This window comes from Thunnus thynnus, chromosome 5 (assembly GCF_963924715.1).
Source record: "Thunnus thynnus chromosome 5, fThuThy2.1, whole genome shotgun sequence".
Classification (NCBI taxonomy): domain Eukaryota; kingdom Metazoa; phylum Chordata; class Actinopteri; order Scombriformes; family Scombridae; genus Thunnus; species Thunnus thynnus.
In genome coordinates, this window is record NC_089521.1 from 26,874,679 (window position 1) to 26,887,430 (window position 12,752).

The 12,752-nt window shown below is 38.1% G+C and overlaps 1 protein-coding gene across 3 annotated transcripts; it reads left to right on the forward strand.

The window, feature by feature from the left end:
- Positions 1-183: 183 nt before the first annotated feature.
- On the forward strand, positions 184-8,855 carry LOC137183398 (dynein axonemal intermediate chain 4-like). Of its 3 annotated transcripts, none has more exons than XM_067590424.1 (17): positions 189-506; positions 621-768; positions 1,658-1,821; positions 2,242-2,345; positions 2,630-2,786; positions 3,003-3,142; positions 3,697-3,837; positions 4,074-4,259; positions 4,414-4,568; positions 4,913-4,999; positions 5,174-5,328; positions 5,450-5,610; positions 6,125-6,243; positions 6,380-6,478; positions 7,142-7,368; positions 7,493-7,649; positions 8,634-8,855. In XM_067590424.1, exons 1-17 carry the CDS (start codon positions 457-459, stop codon positions 8,676-8,678), a joined length of 2,295 nt encoding a protein of 764 aa, XP_067446525.1. In that variant the 5' UTR covers positions 189-456; the 3' UTR covers positions 8,679-8,855. The 3 variants fall into 3 exon arrangements, with proteins under 3 accessions (XP_067446527.1, XP_067446525.1, XP_067446526.1); XM_067590425.1 differs by having other exon boundaries at positions 191-506; positions 2,633-2,786; XM_067590426.1 differs by lacking the exons at positions 7,493-7,649; positions 8,634-8,855 and having other exon boundaries at positions 184-506; positions 6,380-6,443; positions 7,142-7,253.
- Positions 8,856-12,752: the final 3,897 nt, after the last annotated feature.

Here is a 12,752-nt window from a genome sequence, read left to right on the forward strand (position 1 = left end):
CAGCTCTGAAAAGTTTGGCTTTTTGCTGAACAATTTTGATTTGTGAATATAAAATTTGGTCAAAAATAGTAAGCAAATTAATTAATATTAACTACGAGCAGAGATTTCTCAATACATTTTTTTTCCCGTGTAGCCTAATTTAAAATGAGGGTAAACCAAAATACATGTACCAGCGTTTCTCTGAGCTCCCCACAATGTGTCTTTCTGCAAATAATGATTAGTTGGATAAAACCCGTGAAGCGTTTTAAAAGACATATTGACTTTGTTGGTCAATTTCAACCTCCTGATCGTCTCCCAGAGCTGAAAGTAAAGGGTCGTCATGTTACCATGGCAACATAGAGTAACGGTTGCTCAGAGCCGTTGAGAGATTGTCGGCCGTTAAAAAACAGATAACGATAAGTAGACAGCATTAGCTAGCTAGATAAGTAGTTTCACCGCTGTGGGGAAACCACAAAAATGAGTACCCCTCCGACAGAAATGAAGAACACCAGTCTGGTGCTTAACTCGTAAGTTCACACAGATTCACAAGTCATTTTGACAACACGGAATGAATAAAGTTTAAGCTTGGTAGAAACACAGCGGTGGCTATGCTAACTTAATGGTTTTGTTGTCTCCATTAGATCATCTCGAATAATGAAGAGTTCAATAACAGGAATGCATCGAGTCAACCCAAGTTCACAAAGGTTCACAGGTTCACAAAGCCGAAGATGTTCCATCCTGGCTGGAGACAGCATATTTATGGATAAGAGCACCAGTAAAGTAGTTCGGGTAATTTTTAATAGCTAAATGCAGCAGACTTATTATATAACTTACCCAAACCTCGCACTCCCATTCTACAATAATATTGTAACAACAGCTAGACACATGCTGTATTATTTTACAAATAAACATCACCTAAGCTTATATAACATTAATAAATAAGTAATAATAGAAGAAGAAGAATTGAAGACTGAAGGAGGATTTAAAAAATAAAACAAAACACTTCCAATATCAATAATTAATGTTGATCACATTCAAGATTCAAGATTTAGTTTATGTCATTTTCTTGTGTATTTTGCATACACAAAAAAACAAATGCTGTTCCTCCCAGCCCACAGCAGTGCAACAACAACAGAGAGGATAAAGATATACTGTATATCTAAAAAATCCCTTAAATAAAAATATTAAAAACATATAAATCCCAAGGGGATAAAAAAGAACGAGCAGTTAGTAGCACAGTGCATTTAGAGAGAAAAGTGCCTGTCTCAGTTCGATGTAGACAGCTCTTGCATGTCAATAAACATAAAGTAATGGGGAAATAAACAGCACTTTCAGTTGTTAAGTTGACTCACTAAACAACTGTTAATTACTCAGTCATAAATCCTTTTCTATTTTATTGGTTGTCGTAGTGAATTTATGTATTATGTAAGTTCAATTCTGCCTAAAAGCAGTTTATATCAGAAGACTCTCTGCTTTGTATTTGTGTAATTTATCCATCAGGAGCAAAACATTAACAGCAAAACTCAAAGAGTCAAAGTCAAAATTTCTCTCCCCACATTTGCAAAAAGAATGTTTTATTGAAAATAAATTACTGCATATCTCCCCAAAATTTACTTGATGAGGGGAAAACATACAATAAATAAATAACTGATTGCGGCTCTGGTTTCTCTCTTTGCAGGTGCTGAATGATGATGGCAACGATGTCACTCCTCTGACTCTGTACCAGGCCGAGTCAGGTGACATACAGCCCAAACCAGGCAGATACTTTCTGGATGAAATCTTTTCCAGCGCGGGATCAGACCAGTTGACATCCCTGTCAAGCTTCACTGGGACGTCTTTTGGGTAACTGCGAACAATCTTATACACCAGCTGATTTGATGATCACACAGCAGGTCTGAGACAGGATGAATGGAGGGTGTAGGTCCCGTTTGTTATGGCACAACTTGAATTCAAGAGAAAATAAATAAAGCATTACATAACCACCAACTCTGCTGAATATGAACAAATCACCATCTCCGTGGTCATGTCTACCATTTATTGATGATATACAGATGATGGTTGTGAAATAATTTCACTAAAAAAATTATGATTTATGGTCCTGTTTTAACTCTATCTGTTACAAATTTTACTTTATTATTATCTAGTATAATCTCTCCATGTGCTTGTTGTTTTGTGTCTATATAGCTGTATCAGATAAAATCTAAACACGCATTTCTGACCACTGAAAATGTACAATGACGCAGTAATGACACTGTTTTGCAGCTCTTTTCTTGGGAGCAGCCACTCTACCAAAGCCTCACTGACCAAGAACACTGAGGATAGCGGCCTCAAATTGGACATGAAAAACATCCCACCAGCTCCATGCGGTTACTATTTATTTGTTTAATTTCTTATAAAAAATATGTGTTTATCATTATCACTCTTTTTGTTATAATCTTTCATCTTGGTGACCAGCATATCCTTCACCATTTATTTAACATTAATATAATCATTCATAGACAAAATATGCTGTTATGTTATATGCAAAACAATATTGCCATATATACTGTAGCATAATATAATTACAGCATGCCTACAAGATGGAATGACACATTTTTGTAGCAGATTTTGAGTCTTTCGTTTTGTGTCATAATGTTTCGTTCTCTGCCAGTAGTACAGAAGAAAAAAGACAGTATGAAACAACATGTAACAGAGGAAATGTTGGATGAGGAAGTCCACATCTGCCTCTCTGAGACAGACACCATTTCACTGCTGGATATACCCAATACCTTGGTGTCAGAGGATGTGGATAATGCAGAAGCTATTAAGTGAGTAATTGGCTCTGATGATTGTTTTTCTTTGATATGACGCAAGATCTAAAGTGTGTAACAGGCATAGGAAGTGGATTGTCTTTTTCATGTACTGATACAGTGTATGTAAAGATAAAAAATAATTTATAGTCAGTGCAGACATGCTAGCCAGCAACTTGTAGTGCTCTTCTTTGGTTAAAACAAGCTGTTGATATTTTCACCTTGTTCTTACAGACAGAGAAACATTGACTATGCTGAGCTTTGCAAGAACAGAATGGGCAATGATAAGTATGTAGCGCGATCAATGTGGACATTCAACGGAGCACTTAAAAACAAAGAGATCCAGAGCGATAAGATTGTCAAGGTGGATGTAGGTAAGGCTTAATTATATTCTTTGTGTACTTTTTTTTGTTAATGTGTATTTCTCAAGTATTAGTAATCAAAGAGAATATATTAGACAGGACAGTTTAGTTTAGTCAAACTTTAAGCTAACAATTTATATAAAATATTTTACTCATTCCCACTTCACAATCCTAACAGGAGCCTCTCAGCTGTAACAGATATCACAAACCTTTTAAATTTTGGGACAAAGAGTCTTACACTGCTTGAATGCAATAACGTACTCATTCAGTCAACAATAATTAAACCTGAACTTGGCAGTAAGTCACTCATTCAAACAATGGCATTTACAGTCAAGTCCAAAGTTTAACCTCTGAAGACAGTAGCTAAGTTTTCTACAGTGTTTCTTATCTGATGTCAGGTGGTTTCAGTGAAAATAAACACTTCTAATTTATAATCAGTTGTTTATTCAGATTGCAAAGTTGGCTTTCCAACTTCTGACAGTTAAATTACAGCCAAGGTTGTTTGTGGACATAGAACCAGCACATTGATGCAGGCTTACAAATTTTAAAGTTTGTCATGTTCACAGGCGCAATGGCTACTGTCTGGGATATCTATGACTCTTTTTGTGAGCAAAATAATACCCCTGAAAATGAGAAGATTCCCTATCCAGAGGGAACTGTTAAGACCAGCAGAGGTCTAGAGAGCAGCGGCAGCACATTCGGCACAGGTAACAGTAGCTGGGACAACACTGACTCAATCAATGTTCAATATATCAATATTCAGTTCTTGGTACTTGAGACTGGAGGCATCTAAAGATTAACAAATGTGTCTGTTCTGAAGTCATTCATAGTACTTTATCCTAATCAATAATATAAATTCTGAAAGTTTTAATATTTTTTGCTATTTATCAAGTACCGTAATATACTAAACAGGTATGCATCATCTTCTCGTATTTGTCCTCAGGCAGTACCATTAGCTCACTGTTCGAAATACAGATGTGTGGAACCAGTTTAAATGCTGAGCCAGACCCACAGCAGATCATGCTGTCTGAATCATTCCAGCACAGCTTATTAGTGATGGAGCGGAGCATCGTGGCAGAAGTCTTTCAACCCAAACTGGCTGCTTACAGACAGCTGCCCATTCTTGCAGGTAAAGTCAGGTTATTACTGTTTGCTTGCTTCATTGGTGCAGGTGCACCAGCTGATGGGTTAAAACTCAAGTACCTTTTTGCTTTTATTAGAACTAAATTCTGTCAGTTGTAAAATGTATAATATACTGCGTAATAATGTGTTTATTGTGTAAGACCCTGACTGCACAGTGAAGCCTGCGACCAAGGAGCAGGGCGAGGAGGATGAGGAGAGTTCTCCGATTCCAACTCTGGAACCTCTCTGGGCTTTCAGCTGTGAGCTCACCAGAGGACGCACCATTACCAGCATGGCCTGGAACAAGGAGAACCTGGTAACGCCACCAAACAGCGGGGTGTAAATATTTTTAAGATTTTGGGAAAGTAGAGAGTACAGGTATCGGATTACTACTCTGTATTGGCAGAGTTGAAGTATCAGTATCAACACTGAGAGAGAGGAAGTATTATACAGATTTTATGGTAAGATGTGGACACCACAGACACTTAATAAACGACCAATACCAAGTAGCAGAATTTCAGGAGTCAGTGATCAAACATTTACTTTTTTATGGTTCTGTTGCTTCTAGTCTTAAAAACTCAAATCCAGTGCTTCTTGTTAAAATCAGATGTCTCACCTTTGACTTCAACATGTCTGTCTGTACTCTGCTCTCTCTGTAAGGATCTCCTGGCTGTGGGCTATGGTGACTTTGACTCCGCTTATCAGAAAAGAGGCCTAATCTGCTGCTGGTCCCTCAAAAATCTTACGGTATATTTATATGGTTTTTTGCCCTCCATTTACTTTCATCCATCATCTTCCAGTGCTCTACGTTGGCTAATTAGTTTGTGTGGTAATAGGAAATATTTTGAATGCTTATGTTTTGATATTAGTTCATGCATGAGTGACAGTGATTCAAAATGTTGTAATGTGTACTCTGTACAGTGGCCGGAGCGTGTTTTCCGCTGTCACAGTAGTGTAACATCCCTGGATTTCTCAGCCAACAACCCCAACCGGCTGGCTGTGGGGATGTATGACGGTACTGTAGCCATCTACAGTGTCCAAATTAGAGAAAACAAGGCATGTGTCGCCACCAGCAGGTGAGAGCTTTTATGTATGTGTGTGTGGACTGTTGAACACGGATATTAACCCACACTACATTACACACTGAAAAAAAATTGGTACTATTGCACCAAACCCCTTTTCTGTTTGCTTTTGTAGCAAGTGTTCCAAAAAGCACTTGCATCCAGTGTGGCAGGTCAACTGGACTAGACAAGAGATGAGATTATCAGGGGAGGACAGAGTAGAATCTCTTGTCTCTGTGTCAGCAGATGGCAGGATTACCAAGTGGTTCCTTCACAGCAATGGTCTTGACTGCATAGGTACTGTGGTCAGCAACAGACTATGATTTCAACAGTGTAATTACAGTTTTACACACATAATGATAAAGACTCTACAGCAAACATATATTAACAAGTAAACAGTGGTTCAGTATTGTAACTCACTGACATAAATGATATGAAAATATACTAGAAACGTCATTTGAAAATTTCTTTTAGATAATTTAGTAGCACAACATGCTTAGATGAGCTTTGAGTTTAAAAGGCAGGAAAGAAAAGTTCAAGATGTATCAGTACACACACTTATCGTAATCTCTCCAATGAATTTAAAAATAATGTTAGTTAATATGTTTTACCATTTGGAACAAAATGACACTAAATTTAGGTATGTTTTTGTAGTAGTTAATATACATGAGATTTGCTTTGAGAATTCTTTCATATGAAGTCTGTAACAAGTATTTTCTTGCGCTTAAATTGATAGCATTGCAGTGATTTAACACAGTAATAATCAGAATCATAATATTTGTATCTTCTGTAAAATCATGTGTGTTCTTAGACCTGATGAAGCTGAAGAGGATTCAAGACAGCAAGAAGAAAGCTGCAGGCAGCAAGAAGAAGACGGACAACGTGTTGTCAGGAACGACTCCTGGTCTGTGTGTTGACTTCCATCCAACAGTAAGTTTGTCACAGCTGGTATGAAGCTGTTCTGTCATCCAGGCAGTTATAGTAGTAATCATCTCTTTCTATGACTTCAGAATGACTTCAAAATAATTCACATATATGTCTCTCCTGGATCACATTGAACCAACAGGATTCTAGCATCTATTTGGCGGGCACATGGGAGGGCCTCATCCACAAGTGCTCCTTTTCCAACAGTCAGTATTTTCTGGACACTTATCAAACGCACTTTGTAAGTCTTTCTGGATAAAGCTTTTGACTCAGTGATATTTTAAATATGTAAATGCTCCACATGATAAATGACCATATATCCCATCACCTCCCTCTGATAAGAGGTTATAACACAAAAGAACAGGACAAGCTAACTTTGGGTTTCACAGTCACAGTCTCACTATCGATTCCTTGAACTCAAATCAAGCTCTGTTGCCACCGAGCACAAAACTTGCTAGAAGTTTTAAATGTTCAAATCATGATATATAAAAGAATATATAATTATATCCAACTATCTGTGAGGAAAAGTGTTGTCATCATGTCTACTTGTTTCCAATATGGACATAAATATTGCATTCACATAAAGTGACAAGCACAGAATAGCAGTTTAACATGATCATATATTATAATGTTTGTAGTATAATCAGTGTTTCCCCAGGCTATAAAACAGTGAAGCCAGATAACTCATAGTTCTAACCTCAGATGTTACAAAATGCACTAAAGCTCTGAGCCACGACCCTTCAGTCATTTCACATTTATAAAAAACATGTAATACCATGTGTTGACTTCAGTGATGCTGCAGCCCTTTTACTGCCATTTGATTTATTAGTAAAATTGGAAAATTTGTAAAATATATTGAGTATTGCAGTATATTCACTCCATGTCACATCTTGCTGGCTCTCAGTGTCCTGTGAACCACGTTGAATGGTCTCCATTCAGTCCCGATGTGTTCCTGAGCTGTTCCTCTGACTGGACCATCCAGCTGTGGAAGCAGGACCACTTGACCCCTGTACTGGGCTTCGGCTCCACCGAGAGGGCCGTGTACACCGTCAGATGGTCCCCAAACTGGCCCACAGTGTTTGCAGCCATTAATGGAAAACAGGTGGAGATCTGGGACATGAACTCAAGCATGTGAGTCAGATTGAGCGGGATCTGTCCTGAGCTCATTTACTCTCTATCTCTCTTTTTCACTGATTTAAACATGAGCTGGAAATAACTGTGTGTCCACTATATACACACACACGTCTCCTTTTAGCTCGGACCCAATCATTGTGCACCCTGCTGCTTCTGGTGTGAAGATGACGTCCCTGCTGTTTGCCAGAGGGACAGACAGCATCTTGGTTGGGGACAATGACGGGCAAGTGACTTTCTACGAGCTCAAGAACCTCAGTGTGGGAGAGGAGGGCAAACAGGTAAAACTGAGGTGGTGTACCGTACGTGGTTGGGCAGGAGGACAAATGTCTGTGATAGATTTACATTCATACAGAAGTACACAATATATTTATTTATGCATTCATTTTATTTATTTTTCATGTATTTATGGTGTATTTATATGGGATAGGTTTACTGAGGATACATGTTATTTGACAACAAAGCAAACAGCTAGTTGGAGGCAGGTTATGGGGCAGTAATCAACATCGGTCTTGAAGTTTCAGAGATGTTTGAGCAGTGGATTTTAGAGGATGTGAGCACAGTTCTGTGTTACGTGTTTACATCCCTTTTTACATCCGGTGAATTGTCTTTGTTTTACTTTGCGTTTTAAGCACACTGGGAAGTGAACCTGGATTTGAAAGTGTTTGTGCCATCCACTGTCCCTCCGCAAATGTCATGTGATGTTATCACTTTCCCAAGACTGTTACTGTAGTTTTAAACCCACTGGCATTGAATTTATACACTTTTCCCTCTCAGAAAATACAGTTTCCACACCTCTGATGGGCTGATAGGAATATATGTTAAAGTAATTAGTATCAGATAATGTAAGTTATATGTGCACAGTGTCTTTGTTTGTGAAAAAAGGAATATTTTAGGCCTTCCGATGTGTGTGTGTGTGTTGTGAATTTGTATCTCTACTTGTTAGTCTGTCCCCTCCTGCAGAAACTTTACAGCAAAGCAAACAGGTAGTTTGAGGCAGGTTATAAGGCAATAATTAACATTGGTCTTGAAGTTACAGGGAGGTGTAAGTGTTTTGATTTTTAGGCAGCTTTCTGGAGTCTTTACAAGCCAGCTCTTGTACCAGGTTTCTGCAGCATCAGTTATCAGTTATCAGTTATTGGATAAGCGTTCCAGAGAAGCAAAGATGAGGTTAAAGATGATTTTCTACCATTTTTCTTTTTAGCCAGTGTTATGTAAAACATTTAGTACACAGGTCCAACTGTCCCTCTTTCTCTTTCTTTCAGGTGGATTGTTTGGAAGACATCGTTCACTCTGCAATATCCAGGTAGCTTCAGAGTTCAAAAACTACAATGTAAAACTTTATTTGTATTCGCCACTTTACATACAGTATACAAAACAGTATACTTGTTTACGAGCCAGTTTAGGTTTTTTTTTTTCTCTGAAGTTAATTTAATTATTGCCAGTTGTTGAAAATTTTGGAATAAATATTTAATTCAGTGTTTCAAGCAGTGTAGTTTATATCTTTATAAAACAACAGAACAGATAAAAACAAATGGGCGAAAGAAAAAAAAACAATGAAAATACAATAAAAACTTGTGGAAAATCATTAAAAAAAACAAACAAAAGGACAAGAAATAACAGCATGTAATTTCTACTGAATTTAAAAAACGAAAGGTCTGGATGAGAGGGTTTCTTTGCATGGATGCACAACTGACTGACGCTCAGCCCATGAATTTATTTTACAAATAAAATAGCTTTCAATTTGTTTCAGTAAACAACTCAGTCAAACTGTGAGCAGAACTCAAGAATGCGTCAGCTAACACAGTTATTCTGGATGACAGTGTTTTCTTTCATTCACACACTGACTCGGACAGATTGCATCACGCTCCCCAGACCAGCCGGTATGTCTATAAATGACAAACTCCAGTGCATGAAGTTGTGGAGACTTGCCGTCACATTCCACTGCAAAGAGTTTCAGAAGAGAGAATTCATATGCCATGAGTAATAGTGAAACTCTCGTCCCTCTCACGTACAACAACTTCCTGATTTCAGTCATTGGTTTCCAACCTGGGGGTCTGGACCCCAGCTGAGGGCTGTGGGATAAATTTTAGGGGTCATGAAATGATAAGAAAAAACATATTTCTGCTACACCATTTTTTTATTGTCAGACTGTAGTTTATGCAGTTGTTCCCAAACCTTTTAACCATGTCACCCCTTCATAGGATTTTTGTTGTCATTGTGTCCCCACTCAACCCTAATTACCCGTTTCCCCCATTTAAAGTCTTTATGCTAAGCTAAGCTAACCATCACCTGGCTCCATATAGACATGAGAGTGGTATCAATCTCATCTAACTCAGAAAAGTGAATGAGTGTGTTTCCAAACTATTCCTTCAAAGGGGAACTCCACCAAACTCCACACATCAAAATCTGTCAAAATCAGGTCTTGGGGAGTACTACTACATGAAACCTTTTGTGGCTTCAGAGGAAGCCGCTCGAAGTCTGATCAGTTGCCTCAAGTGATGTCACTAAAGGCAACATCAGTTGGAGCTGAAGACTCGAGTTTGAAAATGTCAAAAATTTGGGGATGTGGTGTACAAGTAAGCTCGAGGCTAGCAGCTCGAGGCTATACTAACCACCACTAGCATAACAGACACGAATCTGCAGTTGAGCTGCCAGCGGTCAAGTTGCATTGTGGGTAATGTAGCCTCCAGAGTTTGACTAAGCCCCCAGGAAGAGCACCAGGCAGTGACATAGGCTGTGTTTGGAATCACTAATGTACTATTCGTTCTAAATATGACGTCAAATTGAGTTTGTAGTGCAATACAACTGCATAGTATGTGTATTTTGTGTTTGCAAGAAATGCCCAGATGTATACTAGATTAGCAAGAATTTTTGAGTATGGACATACTCAACTGCCCCAGAATGCATTGCGTCTCCTCAGACTGCACAATGGTGGAGATTTTGAGCCAGGCTAAAAGCTGTTGATATGTCACTTTATGAAGTTTCAGTATTTTTTCAGATGAGAAAGTAACCATTAGATTCCCAATATGTGGTCATTTTATCCAAATAGGAAAAAAGGAAATTTGCTGTGATGTTTTCGGAGATGTTATGGCGTACGTAATCATTCATCATGCAGTACATACTGATTGGCCAATCCATGTAATTACAACTTCGAGGTCCGTTACATGATGCAAACTGGCCCAAAAAGCATTTTTCCCACACACACAATCATTAGCAAAGGAGCGACTGTAAAATGGTGAATAAAGAAGGAAGGACTCTAGTGCGCATGTTCTATTGGCCCAAAAATATGGAAGTGTGAGGAAGCCTGCTGAAACTTTTTGGCTTCATGCACCGCTGAGCAACTTTCATAGGGATGGACGGACGCCATCTTTGAACGCATTATCCAGTTTTCCTTAATGCATCCATGGGTTTGACAAGGAAGAAGAACGTGTGGAATAAAAAGGAAGATAACTCTGTGTTTTAACAGTACAATACTAATTCTGTGGAATACCCTTTTAACTGAAGATAATGTTTCTAACTATACAAAACCTGACACCAATAACAAACCTTCAAAATGGATCCATTTACACCAGAGGCTCAGTATTTCAGGAACAACAACAATAATAAAAGGAACTTCCCTGCCAAGAGATTCACTGGTTTGTGTTGTCATGTGAAAACCTCCAAAGACAAGACTCCTTTATACTTATTGAATCAACTCAGAAATGCATAATGGACAAATAGAAATAAGGCAGCACCTAATTATTTTAACATCACCAGAGTCTTTAAATCCATTACAGCTTTATTACAGCTATAAAACCAAGACTGACTTCCTGTTTGTTAATGTGTACGGCCCGTGTCTGCTGACAGAGTGAATTCAGACACAATGAGTGTTCACCAGCAGGACACAGATTCACGTGAGCCGTAGTGAAACACGGTGATGACGTAAACACTCAGACGAGTAAACCGCTGTTATATTTTTACCCGGCCGTGATCTATGACTCGTTAAGGTCACACACTGTAACCTCGCGTGGAGTTGCTTAAGTAAGCGTTTCTGCCGGCTTAAATTATAACACAGTGAGCAACAACAGGGATGGGAAGATATAAATCTCATGATGACGGCAGGTCACAGACAGAGCATGTGATTGTGGTTGAGATTGACGATGTGATTCAAATGCAGAAAGAGGAAAAACAGCTGAATCTTATCCTGTAAAGCACTTTTTGGAAAAGTATCTTATCTTAGCAACATAATATCTTTTTCTTTTTCTATAATAAACTGGGAGTAGTTTAATTTTGAGCAGTGGGTTTTAGAGGATGTGAGTACAGTTTTGTGTTACGGGTTTACATCCCTTTTTACGACCTGTGAATTGTTTCTTGTTTTACTTTGCGTTTCAAGCACACTGGGAAGTGAACCTGAATTTGAAAGTGTTTGTGGCGTCGGCTGTCCCTCCGCAAATGTCATGTGATGTTATCACTTTCCCAAGACTGTTACTGTAGTTTTAAACCAACTGGCCTTGAATTTAAACACTTTTTCCCACTCAGAGAATACAGTTTCCGCACCTCTGATGGGCTGATAGGAATATATGTTAAAGTAATTAGTATCTGATAATGTAAGTTATATGTGCACGGTGTCGAACAGTCGGCAGCTCCTGTGATGAAATAGGAATATTTTAGGCCTTTCATGTGTGTGTGTGTGTGTGTGTTGTGAATTTGTTTTTCTACTTGTTAGTCTGTCCTGTCCTGCAGAAATTGTCTTGAAAGTCAGGACTGTTTTCATCTTTAAATGCTCTTTGTGAGCTCCTTCAGTGTGTCAAATATAAGAATTAACCTGTAAATAAATATACCTTGTTTTGTTTTACTTGAAAAATGAAAGCAGCGCAGCATTATTTCACCAGTGGCAGAATGAAAAGACTGAATTCCTTATTTGATATTTAAATGATGTCTAGTATCATAAAAGAGGAAGTAACTTTCAGTGGTGCTTTATTTAATATTTAAGTAGCTTTTAAAGTAGTATTGTGATTGTTCTTTACTTGATCATCTTCATATTGTTAGACTTAGTTCTGTGTTTTTACTCCTCTACACTCATCTGACAGCTGTGGTTATTGGTTACTTTGTGAATTCATATTTTACATTTATAAGTCTTTCTTGCAAAATGCAAGTAGGATGCTGAATAAACAACTTAGCTTGAATTTCATGAAAAAATCCTAGTGCTTCTCTCACTTTATTCAACAATTTTCTAGTGTATTTATGTATTTTAAATTATGTTGTTTGTTGATGTGGTGTCCTGTATTGTCAGCTGTTTTTTGGCACTGCTTGGTGAAACCAAAGATGATTTTCTACAGTGTGAACAATAAAGTTTCTCCCATTCCTTCAAAATGCTCTATTATTAAGACACTTTCAACACG

What these genes read in the sequence shown, in the direction of transcription:
- LOC137183398 (XM_067590424.1), top strand. Translation starts at nt 457, where the DNA reads ATGAGTACCCCTCCGACAGAAATGAAGAACACCAGTCTGGTGCTTAAC. An exon ending in GATAATGCAGAAGCTATTAA is followed by an intron (nt 2,787 to 3,002) that starts GTGAGTAATTGG and finishes TTGTTCTTACAG; the next exon opens with ACAGAGAAACATTGACTATG. An exon ending in TGGGAGAGGAGGGCAAACAG is followed by an intron (nt 7,650 to 8,633) that starts GTAAAACTGAGG and finishes TCTTTCTTTCAG; the next exon opens with GTGGATTGTTTGGAAGACAT.